General features: G+C 38.5%; 1 protein-coding gene and 1 pseudogene across 3 annotated transcripts in view; one reads left to right on the top strand and one right to left on the bottom strand.

The window, feature by feature from the left end:
• Positions 1 to 13464, bottom strand: part of TGFBR2 (transforming growth factor beta receptor 2) — an 81586-nt gene that overhangs the window by 22879 nt on the left and 45243 nt on the right. Inside the window, exon 3 of one of the 3 annotated variants that reach the window (XM_023533721.1) lies at positions 4862 to 4967. The exons of the other annotated variants lie outside the window; for them this stretch is intronic. Coding sequence (XP_023389489.1) covers positions 4862 to 4967 — 106 coding nt within the window. The remainder of the gene's footprint in view (positions 1 to 4861; positions 4968 to 13464) is intronic. 3 annotated transcript variants of the gene reach the window in all.
• LOC111736301 lies at positions 2321 to 2439 on the top strand (annotated as a pseudogene).

Below are 13464 nucleotides of genomic sequence, written 5' to 3'. Positions count from 1 at the left end.
TTACTCAGAGACCTGCAGGAAGAATTTTTTTGCTGGCCCCCAATTACACAGAAACTCATAAATAGAATTCTTTGTATGAACCTGGCTGTGTCCTAAGAATTTTTTTATGGTATTCATATTTAATCGACAGAACACCCCTAGGAGGCAGAAACTGCTATTATTATGAACCCCATTTTACAGATGGGGAACCTAAGGGTCAGATGGTTTAAATAATGTCCTAAGATCATAAATGTCAGCAATAGCGAAGCCGATCTTTGAAAAGAGCTCTGCTCTGTTTGATTAGTGAGACCCCCCAGTCTTGACCCCAGCTCTTAACCCATGCTGTCTCGAAACTTCACATTGGTGAGAGCCAATTCATAATGATTTTATATAACCTCTCGATTTGATAAAGTGGGGTTCTTCATTGGGAGCTAGACTGAGTGATTTTACAGCCATCCATTAAGTGACATCGGCAATTCCTGGATAATGTGTATAGAAGGGCATATTCTGGGTGTGCAGACTGTTCCCCTTGATCTTAGCTAAAAACCACAGCTGAGTGGTATCCTTGCAAATATGCATCTTTTCCCTACCTGGGAACAAAAATGTCTTACATAAGGAAGGACTCTAAAATATTTCTCTTTCTTTTCTCAATGCCTATCCCAGGGCCTAGAACATAGGTGGACCAAGATATAATTGTTGAATGACTGGAATCTTCCATCAGTTGTTTCTTGGATGTATAGGTAATAGTGCTCACAATGTGACATTCACATTACACGCTCTTGTTATGCAACATTGAGCTAGATGTAGTTCTGGCAGGTATTATAAATAAGGGGAATTTCTCCAAGGTTCATAAAAAATGAAGCTCTTAGCCTGGACTCCATGTATAGAATTCAATGGCTCTGTGAATTTAAATGGGCAACATTTACATCTTTTTCTTTTCTCTAATCTTTAGCTAAAATGTAACATTTCCTAATATTAGCCATACCTATGACTTTGTCACCAATAAAAGGCACAGTTATTTTCATGCCATATTACATTTGTTGTAGATGGCTTGGCATACCATTTATACTCATCATTTAGACATTTCAATTTTTTAGATCCGATGCTAGATTTTATTATTTAAGACATTACTATAGAAGCAGATATTACTATAGCATGAATATATTTTTAAAAATCTGTGGTCATTGCAGTTCAATGTCATTCATTTTTTTAAATCTCATGTATTATATTTTCTACATTTTATTGAAAACATCACTCTGGCTAAGGGTTTGCAGGCTTCACCAGACTTCCAAGAAGTCCATGGCACACACACAAAAAAAGCGAACAGCCCTTGGCAGAGTGAAGGCACTGCAGCTCTCCAGCTCTCTAGCTCTCCAGCTCTTGTCTCTTTGCCAGGATTTCCTAGAGCAGAGATTTTGAGATTCGTCTGTTTCTTGCGGAAGTTAGTAAGGGAGGAAACTGGTGCCACTGATAAATCCTCCTGGCATGATGTGCTGTGTTCCCCATGAGTAATGGTGGATTCTGTCACAGCTTTTGTCACATGCGAAGGGAGCGCTCAGTGGAAAATGATGGGAAGCCCTTCTTTGATCTCTCTTAACAATAATTAAGATAACTACCAAATAATGTGCTTTATTAAGGTAGGTACTGAGCAATTCACTTTATAAGCATTATCTCACTTTAGAAAGAGGGAGAGGACGAGGCCGGGGGAGAGGAAGAGGAAAGTGAAAAGAAGAAAGAGAGGGAGGGAGGGAAGGAGGGAAGGAAAGGAGAGAGACAGAGAGAGAGAGAAAGAGAGAAAATTGAGTTACGATGACTTCTGCGAGGGCAAGCAGGAGAGCCTGTTTCTCCCAGCTCTGAGTGACTCCTTCTTTCCATGCCAGCTAGCTGTCTCCCTAGCAATAAACCCAGAGGTCCATTGATTAATTCTGAAAATTTCTACCAAATACGCCCCACATAGGGAAGTCAGACTTAGTTGCAAATAAGCAGCCGTTTGCAAATGTCAGTCTTGATAAATATTTTTTAAAGACAAATGTCAAAGATAAATGTTAGTAGTTATAAAAAAAAGTACAAACTGGCAGAAACCTCAAGAGGAAATTCCATGGTATACATTTTCTGGAGTGATTTAAAATTAAACAAGTTCCCTAATAACACACACACACACACACACACACACACACAACAATGAAGACAGGCTGTGCCTAACCTCTTTCGAGTCCTTTGTTATGCTTGAGTCCAATAATTGCTAAAAGGAACTTAAACTGAACCTCTATAATTAATGATTTAAAAATATCATACAGTAAAAAAGATACTAAATTAAGATCAACGTAATAAAAAAAGCCTAGTTTACGGCCATGCCACCCTGAATGTGTCCGATCTCATCTGATCTTGGAAGCTAAGCAGGGTCGGGCTTGGTTAGTACTTGGATGAGAGACCACCTAGGAATACTGGGTGCTGTAGGCGTTAAAAAAAGAAAAAAAAAGAAAAAGCCTATGCAGGTCATGTCTTAATGAAACCAAATTAACATAGATGAATTGGAGAGATGGGATCCTCCACCCAATGAAGGTGTTTGGGGCAAAAATTTACCAAAGTACTAATTTATACAAACGATAGAAAGAGATACAGATGATTGTTTTCTGCAAACCTTGGTGCACTGCTATACTAATGAATATCACATGACTACAGAGATTCTTGTGAAGTTGGCAGTGACCCTCTAACCACAAAGATTTTCACACACTAACATGTTCATCTAAAGCAACAGGATATATACGTGCAACTGGCTGGGATCCAAAGAAACTGTGGTAAAGAGAGAGAGCTGGGGGAAGGGAGTATTTCCTGTCACAAGCCACTATGTTAATTAAAATATTAAAAGTGCAGCATTCATTTATTGAGCACCTACTAAGTGCCATATTCTGTGTTTTATATGATTTATTTTGAATCCTTGTAACCACACTGCTGGCTACGTATTATTATTCTCATTTCATAGAAATGGAAACAGAGAAAAATACAAGTGACCTGAGGTCAAAGCAGAGGAGCCTTGCAATGTAGTTAGTGGTACATTTGGAGGGAGAGAGTTTTCACTGAAGAAAGATGTTTCTGGCAGCTATCAGGATAGTAAGCCAACGAAGGGTTTAAAATTAAAATTCAGACGAAGGACACAATTATAGAGCCAAAAAAAAAAAAAAAAAAAGAAGAAGAAGAAGAAGAAGAAAAAAGACAGGACAGATAAAAGTTGAAACTGGTGAAATAGAAAACAAAGACAGAAGAGGAAGAATCAACAACATCCCACGATGGCAGCAGATAATGACTGATGCAACATGAAAACCTCGGTGACACTGATAATGAAATGAAGGTGCAGAGGGGACAGAGTTTTTGATGCTGCAAAAATTCAAAGAACAAGAAAACTCCATGAAAACTATATTGCTAAGAAATTCGAAAACTTAGACAAGAATGGTCCAAGTCCTAAAAATATATATGTGTAACTTACCAAAACTGACATAAGAAAAACTATAAAACTTGAATAATCTTACAAATATTAAAGAAAATGAATGAATAATTAAAAAATCTCTCCACAGTATGACCTTTTTAATTTTTAAATCTTTTTTTGGTAGCCTTTTACTGTGAAATTAGTTTTCTTGATATTAATATGATTGAATATACATGTCAAAATTTGATTTTTGCAGAACTGCACCCCCGAAATCTTCCTACAATAAAAATACCAGTAAAATCCTTATGAAATGTTTAGTCAGAATCTAATCAATATGAAGGTAACAAAAATTACTATCACAAAGAGTTATATGCGCTCCTATGTTCACTGAAGCATTATTTACAATAGCCAAGACATGGAAACAATGTAGGTGGTCATCGATGAATGAATAGATACATTGTGTACACACACACACACACACACACACACACACAGACACACAAATAGAATACTATTCAACCATAAAAAAGGATGGAATTCCTACCATTTGTGGCAACATGGATGAACCTCGAGGGTGCCAAGCTAAGTGAAATGAGTCAGAGAAAGACTAAAACCTCATGATATCACTAACACGTGGAACCTAAACAAACAAACCAACAAACCAAACTCATGAATACAGAATACAGAGAACAGATTGGTGGTTACCAGAGGTGGGGAGTAGAAAGTGGGAAAAGTGGATAAAAGGTGTCAAAAGGTACAAACTTCTAGTTATAAAATAAGTCCGGAGGATATAATGTACAACGTGGTGACTATAATTAATAATACTGTATTGCATATTTGAAAGTGCTAAGAGAGTAATCTTAAAGTACCCATCACAAGAAAAAACATTCCTGACTATGCGTGGTGACGGATTTTAACTAGACTTATTGTGGTGATCATTTCACAATAAATACACATATCGAATCATTATGTTGTACATCTGAAACTAATATAATGTTATATGTCAATTATATCTCAATTTAATAAAAATAATCTGATAAAGCAGGAGCCATCAGACGAATCCAAAATGTGCCTCTATAAAATAAACTGCCTGGCCTGTTCAAAGCCAACGCCATAAAGAACAAGAAACGGTGAAGAGGAAAAATAGCCAAATGCAATGTGTAGTCCTTGACTGGATCCTGAATTTAAGCCACAGCAACAGCCCCAATGCTTTGGGGAAATGTGCGTATGGACTGTGTAAGGCGCACCTGCGTGTGTGCACGCTCACGCCGAGAGAGATGAGGATGTGGTAAAATGTTAACGTGGGGTAAATACTGAGAAGGAGAAAGGGTGCATAGGCGTTTGCTGTACCATTCTTTCAACTCTTCTGAACATTTAAATTTTTTGAAATAAAAAGTGAGAGAAAATTAACCCCAAACATTTGAGCAACAATCTTCCCCCCAAACCCGAAACACATACCACTCCCAGATGAAGTTGAGTGCTGCCAGACTTTCAAGAAACAGGTCGTTTCAATTTCGCACAAACTCTTTAAGACACTAGGAAAAATGTACCATGGCAATTCAGTCTATGGAAGCAGAACAACCAAAAGCAGACATGAAGAGTATGACAGGAAAACTACAGAACAATCTCACTCATGTACAATGATTTAAAAACATAATTCTAAATGAGATAGTAGCAAGCCGAATCTAGTAGAGGACTTAAAAATAAGACAGCAAGACCAGGTTGCCAAGAAAGTATGTTATAGCCTTTAAAAACAAAGAAAACAACTAGTGTCATTAACCACATTTAATAATATAAATGAGAAAATCAACATGATTAATTCATTAGTCACAGAGAAAGTATATTATAAAGCTAAACACCCTGATAAGAAATGTATACCAACAATCTTCAGCAAACCTTATTTTAATGTGAAAAAGTTAGATGCATTCCTTTTAAAAACAGGAAAAGTACACTAACACCTACCCAGCTATTTTTACTGAACATGAGCTGAAGACCCTAACCAGTACAATAAAAAATTGGAGGCATCGACTTTACCAGAGAAAGAATTTTTATAAATCTACAGCCTCATCTAGCCTGGTTCTATATACCTGGTTTCAGTGATTCTTGGTCTCCAGTAGTCACTATGCTAGCTCTTCTACTATATAAACAGAGTCATGGACAGGTGGCTTCTTTTCTGACAAAATAATTTATATTTAAGGAATAATCTGAGTATCGGGAAGAGCAAGAGGTTCACAACATTAAAAGTACTCTTAATCTCAGTCAAAAAAAAAAAAAAGATTATTTCCAAACATACTAACACAAAGTACATTTTGTTAAAACATCTTATTTGACAATTTTTATCCCAAGTTAGGAGACCTGGGACATATCCTGGAATCACGTTTCTTTGCCATGCTGTGTTTGCTGCCTGGCATTTAAGGTCACTTTATTTCGCTTTAACAATTTAGCAGGATATTCTGCAACAGTGACCACATTTAAAATCCTGAAGTCTCCGCTACTCTTGGAAGGGACTTCTCACGTGTTCTAGGACTGCAATCTGAGTGATGTGCTAGTATCTTTCATGTTACTTCACTTCCAAAGCATGATATTTCCAGACATGACACTGAGCTGAGATCTAATTTCATGATTTTCTCAGTGCACACAGAGAAGTCACCTTTTTTGACAATTTGAAGGTAAAAAAAAATTGGTCTAGACTCCAACTAGTAACATTTCATCAGGCAATAGGAGTACAAAAAATAATCAAAGTAGATCCTGAGATTTAAAAATTTACAGAAACCATTCTGTATATTTAGAGGCAGTAGAACTTAGATTTTAAGAATATGGGATTCTGATTGATTTTAGATCCCCTTCGCTGGTTCCTGTGTGATTTGGGGTCTCAGCTTCATCTGCATACTGAAGACACCCCAGAGGCAATTCCACTGGGTTGTTGTAAGGCTTACAAGAGATAATGTTTGTCAAGCTCTTAAAAGTATTATACCTTTAAGATAGAAAATGTTCAATACATATTTCTGTATTATTTTGTAATAGACCTTAACAGAAAATAGTTTTCACTAATATATTTCGCAGATATCCAACAACAACAAAAATGTCCTAATCTCATAAAGAAGCATTAAAATATCCCTCGGGATGTGGCCTGATTGCAATCTGCTTTGTCTCTTTTGTAACACGACCTATGGCAATGTGTTTTTGGAGAAATCATTCTCCCCACGACTATTTGAGATCCAGAATTCTTTCTGGGAAAAGCAAAATAATACAACCATGTCAGAAATACATTTAAGAGAAAATGTACGGAAGAGTTGAAGTGAACAAAACAAGAATAAGGCAGAAGGCTAAGGAGGTGGTCGGTTTGGCTGCTCTGAGAAAAGAGAGGCATGAGCAATGCCCTTCGTTTGTTTGGTTTAGATGCCGTTGTCTTCTCAGAGACATAACTCAGTTGAACCACATGTGTAGTAAAGTTGGATCCAGTTATAAGAAAGAAAATGATGATTATGAACAAATGGCTGTGATGTCTCCTACATATTTATTGGATATGTTCTGAATATGTTCACTGATCATGCAAAGGAAGCGTGCCTAAGTCAAGGCACTCGCCAGGTGCAAACGTGCTGGGATGCCTACAGAGAAAGACAGAGGATGCCATAAGGAGCAAACAACTGCCTCTTTCTTCTGTTACATCTTCTCAGTTTTTCTCTGTTTTTACTGCATCACTGACACACAAACACACATGCACATAGTGCAAGTCACCATATGTTACACACACACACACACACACACACGTACGCTTTCTAACTCGGGACTTCCAGTTTCTGCATCTTTATAAATTTTGGTGGTGCGGTACAGAAAGAATCTTGGCACCCTGCTATTCAAAGCGTGTTCCCCAGATCAGCAGTGTCAGCAAGTATTACCTAGGAACTCATCAGTAATGCAGAATCTCAACCTTGTCCTAAGTTGCTGAATCAGAATCTGCATTTTACAAAGTTCTCTAGGTGATTCATTTACACAGTAAAGTTTCAGAAACACAGTTTTAGCACACACGGAACAAGTCCCTTGGTACTCTGGCACAGAGATGTTTCTCTCTTACAATGAAAATTCCTCATGGACTTGTTTGCAAGGCCCTCTCACGATTGGATTCAGGGCTAGCCAATGAGAAAATGGTCCATGAGAATTTCCTAGTCAAATTAACTGCTGGAGGAGTGTAGAATGAGATATGATTCCCCATCCATCATCTCAATAAAAAGAAAACAATTAAATTCAGGCAAACAATAAAAAAATCATTTAAATTAAACAACAGAAGGACAGTGAGCTCACTAGGCATATGGGATTTAATTTAACTTCCAGGATATTGACAGTTCTGTTTGTCATTCTGGACAGACTTTGAGATTATTTTTTTCCCAAATGATGGAAGATGCCTTCCCTTCTGTCATCTATTTGTTTTATTCCAATTATACACATTTCAAAACTAAGCTATTCTCCACCTTTTACATCCTATCACACAATCTCCCTTACATTATATCCTTCCCACCTCTCTCTCCAACAATAAGGCCTACAAGTAGTCTAATCTGGCATGACAACCTCTTCTGGAATATTCCTGAGAGACAGAGATAAAACTTCTGGTTGAAATGTTACACTAGAAGGACCTTAATTCTCTATAAATCATCCCATAATCTAATCCAAATAGATCTAGCTGCAGATCTATTAGGATAAACTCAAAACACTGGGGTATTTTTTAATGTACTCTTTATATTAAGTCATATGAGCCCTTCCTGTATGTCTACTTACTGGCTTTCATGTTGCTCTCTAGAGCAAAAGATAACAGAACAATTCCTTCTTGATGAGATGAGAGTTCTTAAATTCCTGGTAAGCATTTAACCCATTTCTCTAAATCATTTCTTTTTCAGGTTGAACATTCCTGTTTCCTTCAATCGCTCTTCAAAAGATATATGTATATCAGACTCTAAAGTTGGACGTATTTGTGGGACCCTAAAATCTGCCAGCCTGGAATATAGCAGGTGCTCAATAAATGCCAGGTTCTTTTCTAAGTATAAAGCAAACTTTTCTGAAATCGTTTTTCCTACTTAAAATTCTCCATGACATACTTCACCAGACCCAACTACAATACCTGGACCATGATCTCTGCAGCAAAGATTACAGTGAGACTCTTACCGCCCTTTCTAATGAATGCAGTTTAAGACAACTGCTGGTTTGCTTGTTTGTTCTGTTGTTTCATTTTGATTCTGTTAGCCAGACTGCTTCGATTTCAAAATGACTGTAACTCACCAGAAAACCTCTGGGTCTTTATCATATGAAGGTACTCAGCCAGCTTTTTGATGAGCTGATCCACTGCAATTGATCATTTGAACCTGTACACTTCACTTGACATTTATCTGTCATTTCATATTACTGGTTATTCCAGGCAATTAAAACCCCGATTCTACCTCTGCTGTGTGAGGCATTCCTTCCACTATGCTCATCATCCTTCATGTTCGTCCTTGGGATGTAGAGTCTTGCTACTTGTGCACAGCTGTGGCTTTAGAAAGAGGGCAAACCAATATGACCAGGGAGCTTACAACAGGCCAGGCTTGGCCCAAGAAAACTATGACATGTCTTATGAATGTCTGTTCCTCCATGAACAGCACCTCATCCTGATACACATTCTTAGGAGCTGAAATATTTTCTGTTTTCTTCTCCACATCATAGTCTCAGAGGACCACTAAGCCTGGGTTTCGTTTCTTCAAAACCTGCCCTAATTCTTCAATTCTTTACCTAGCATCCTGTTTGGATTATATCTTCTACTCTAGTTAGGGGTCCTTCCTGTTTGCCAAAAACTAGAAAGCAGAGATATGGTTCTTATGTTATTTCAGTATCTTTTCCAAGAGGGAGACTAGATCGCTTTAGAAAAGCACATTGATTACTCGCACTACCAATACCTGTCAGGTCACCAAGACACATCATCACTTCTGGCTTTCCGAGTGAACCACGGCTCATCACAGTTCTCTCCCACTCAAATGTCTTCACCTCCTGCAACTGTGCACGCTGCCTCCCTAACCCCTGCCTTGTCTTTGCCAAGGCCAAGGCAGTGGCACCCAAACCTTGCCATCCAACCTTTCAGTCACACCTTCAGGTTTAAAATGTGCCTGCTGCCCTTAATGCATAATTTCATCAGTTCTAAAATCTCAGATATCTATTCTCAATGAGGCCCTTGGCCTCGGTTCTGAAATAATAGTTTGCAAATTGTGGAAAGCTCAATAATATCCCACATTAAGGAATCTTATTCCTCAGGAGTGTGGGACTATAGGTGTTTTGTTTTGCTTGTTTTCTCCTCTAACCTAGAAGGCGAATTTTAGCTACTTCCTGTGGTGGTTGCCATTCTCTAATTGTTACCATCCTTTTCCAGGTTATATGAGGAGCATAATGAAAAATATAAAAAGATTTGGCAGAAAAAACTGTCTTGAGTCCAGTGGCTCCCAACATTGGCTGCATATTAGAATATCTTGGGGAGTTGTTATTGTTTTTGTTCGTTTTGTTTGTTTGTTTTTAATCTTGATACAGTTCTGACAAATTAAATCTAAAACTGCTAATGAGTAGTTTTTAAAGTTAATGAGTAGTTTTTAAAGTTTATCCGGTGTTTCCAATATGGGGTTAATGTAGGGCCAACTACTTCAGCCTGACAGGAGAAATAGGTATTTTAAATAGGATGGACACCTGGAAATAAAAGGAATAGAAAGAATTTTAATGATTAAATTTAGGGTCAATTGTTCTTGACATTGAAATAAGCTGTATCTTTAAGAGGCAACATGAGGTACATTTTTTTCAAAAGTAGAAATGCAAATATTAATTGTTCCTTTAAAAGTTAATATTAGTTTTTTTAATAAGCATAATTATTGCTGGTAAAATTGATATTTTACATAATTAGTAACATGCAGGAGTGATTTGAAGATCAGAAAAAGTTTCCAAAAGCAAGTCAGCCAGATGTCCAACTGGTGGTAAACACAGCCTCTGAAGTTTAGTATGGGCGGAAATGAAAGTCAGTTTCACGGTGGTTAGCTAGCTCCCCAGTGTTTTTCCACTGGTGGGACATTGCAATACTTGTAAAGTAGCAAAAAGTCTACCTCGCCCCTTTTACCACCACCCATCCATGTGTTGTTCACAGAACACAAAGAGGTGGCTGTGGGAGAGAAGAGAGACTGAGGATGCATCAGGACAGCCTCGCAGAAACGCCAGCCTTATCAGTCCAACTGTTTCACTGATCACTCACAACCAGTGGATGAGATTCCAGACAGGCTGTGTCCTTAGCGGATTCCACCCTGCCATGATTCACATCAGAATGAGGTTCCAGGGTAGAAGTATTCACAACCAGCAACCACATTTGGCCTCAGAGCAGCGATGTTTACTTTGCAGCTCAGGAGAATAAAAATCTACAGAAGCCAGTTGCTTGGCCTGAAGTCACTGCAAGTACATTCTAAGCTTCGCTTGACTGCGTCACAATGCCCTCTGGCATGTACAATCTTTATTATTTCCTTGGTGAGACACTGGGCCATATTCACTGATTCAAAGGATGCTTTGTAATCTAACTCATTCACAACCAAAGGCTCCTTCAGCGTGAGTCATCACCTCAAATAACTGATTTCTCTTCCCAGGAATGAGACTACTGACTTTAATCCATAATTTTCCTCCTCTTCTAACAACTTTTTTTTCAACCATATTTCCACACTTATTTTTCTCTTCTGCATTTAGACCAGAAAGTAAATCTGGTTTGCCTCTCTCAAAACAAAAATGCACAGCTGGCGAGACAGCTATTTTGAGTAGCAAGCGAGGGCACGACTCAAAGGCAGTACACACAGAGCCCCGGACCTGCCAAAGTACCATTTCTTCTTCTTCTTTCTTACATGTAAGAACCAGGAGTTTCCCCAAGAAGCCAGCTAGTTCCCTGATGCTGGAGCAAAACAAACACAAAATGAGATTTGAGAGAAAGGGAGCAGCACTTCCCAGTCTTCCCTGACTCAGAAACCAATATGTGTCAATCAAGTGTGCCGGGCCTGTGATCAATACACAGAGTGGGCTTGCTGGATGGCAGGCGGCAAAGCTATTCAGGTCACAGTAGGTCCAGGGGGAACCAGCTGGCTGAGATGTTCTGCTAGCAAGTTAAACACAGACAGGAAACCGTGTGTCTGATACTGTAAAAAAATCATTTGTCTTCCTGCCAGAGTTAGGCTTGCAAACCAAAGAGGCTGTTTTCATTTAAAAGAAAGTCTACAACAACGAGAGGGAAAGGAATGAAACTGTAACTACTAGGAGTCCCCGTCTCCCTTCCTTCAACTTCTCCAGTTAGAGAGCATGCTAACTGCGAAAGCCTGCACACAGCTGGCGGGGCAGCAATGAACACACACTGGTGACAGCCTACATCCGATGGTCTACTTCTCTATTTAACTACATTGGTTGAACTTTGAGTCAGAGTGGTTCCCAGAGTCCTGGTTTCTGAGTTAACTATATGACTGATGTACTTACTAATAGTTCCATCCCGTAAAAATAAAAAAAAAAAGGAAAGGAAAGAAAATCTCATGCAACCTGCAGATAGACATAGTAGTGAAGGAAGACAAAAGAAAAGCAAAAATGAAAGTTGGAATCAAGACAAATGGAAGATAAATGTAGGAAAAATAAAGGAAAACAGTCAAGCAAGAGTGATATCAGCCTATGATGACTCTAAGCTTTTCTGGTAGTTAGTGCTGAAGGGAAAAATACATGTGAGCACACACACGATCATCTACATCAGGAGTTGGCCTAAAGCTGTTTTTGAAAATAAAAATTTATTGGAACACAATCACAGCCCATTGTTTACATACTGTCTATGGCTGCTTCTATGGCAGAGCTGAGTGGCTGCAACAGAGACTCTATGGCCCGCAAAGCCAAAAATGTTTATTAACTGGTCCTTTATGAAAGGTGTTTGCTGGCCCCTGCTCTTTATGGTTCAAAGTGTACTTAAGATCAAAAGCAAATAGGGAATTTTTTTCTGCTTATTCTCGATTAGGGATTAGAGAGCAGAGAGAAATTTCTACAGGCTTCCTCAGGAAGACAATAGTACAATGTAGCATAGTTTCCTCAACAGCATTCTTTACAGCGAATATATCACTTGGATTCACAGGAATGTTGCTTACGATGGACGAAACCTAAACACAATTCAGTTGAAGGAATTTTCAGGAAGGGGGAGAATACAATATGACATTGACATAAAGCCTCTCACTCATCTGGCTAAATCCAAAGATAAGACATTTGAATCTAGGGGAACAATGGCAACTATTTACAGCCAAAATTTATTGAATACTTGCTCTGTGCCAAGTACTATTCTAAGTTCCCTACATGAATAAACTCATTTATCCTCACAAAAATACTATTCAAAGTGAGCACTACACTACTTCCATCCCCAGTTTTCAGAGGGGAAAACTAAGGTAAATTAGTTCACCCAAGGACAAACAGCCTATAAATAGCTTAGTTGGGATTTGAACCCAGATAATCTCCCTGGAGAGATCATGATCTTCTCAAGAGATGAGCATCTGGCTGGCTATCATTTATAAACAGCATCCTTACAAACACGTGAACAGTGTAAGCCTGGGGATAGACTGCTTGCCAAGAACTTGCTGAATGGTGAGTCGTTCAGAGACCAGTCTTGTGCCCACGGAACAATTGTGTAAGTGTAAGTTGTGCAGCCTTCCATTGGTGTAAGACTGATAAAGTGTACACGACCGCCACCCCAGTCTCAATAGAAAAGAGTAAGGACAGTCCCTGAAAAAGAGACAAGATTTTCCAACTCTTCTGTGGACAAAAAGTGAAGAACCGGCTGTAAGATTTTGAGAAATTCAGGCCACTCTCTGGAGACCCATTTCTTTGTCAGTAAAATGAAAATTCTGGATAAACTAATGGGTTTCATTTCAACATAAAAAGGGTTATGACTCCAAAAAGTCAAGGGAAAAGACATATTGGTGAGAAGATGGAGAAAAAGGAAATCCTTTGAATGTAAATTGGTTCCACTACGATGGAAAACAATATGTAGTTTTCTTAAAAATATTAAAAAT

The sequence above is a fragment of the Pteropus vampyrus genome, unplaced genomic scaffold (genome assembly GCF_000151845.1).
Source record: "Pteropus vampyrus isolate Shadow unplaced genomic scaffold, Pvam_2.0 Scaffold1, whole genome shotgun sequence".
Taxonomy (NCBI): Eukaryota; Metazoa; Chordata; class Mammalia; order Chiroptera; family Pteropodidae; genus Pteropus; species Pteropus vampyrus.
The sequence above is the reverse complement of the archived record's forward strand: the minus strand, read 5'-3'. Positions and strand labels throughout refer to the sequence as shown.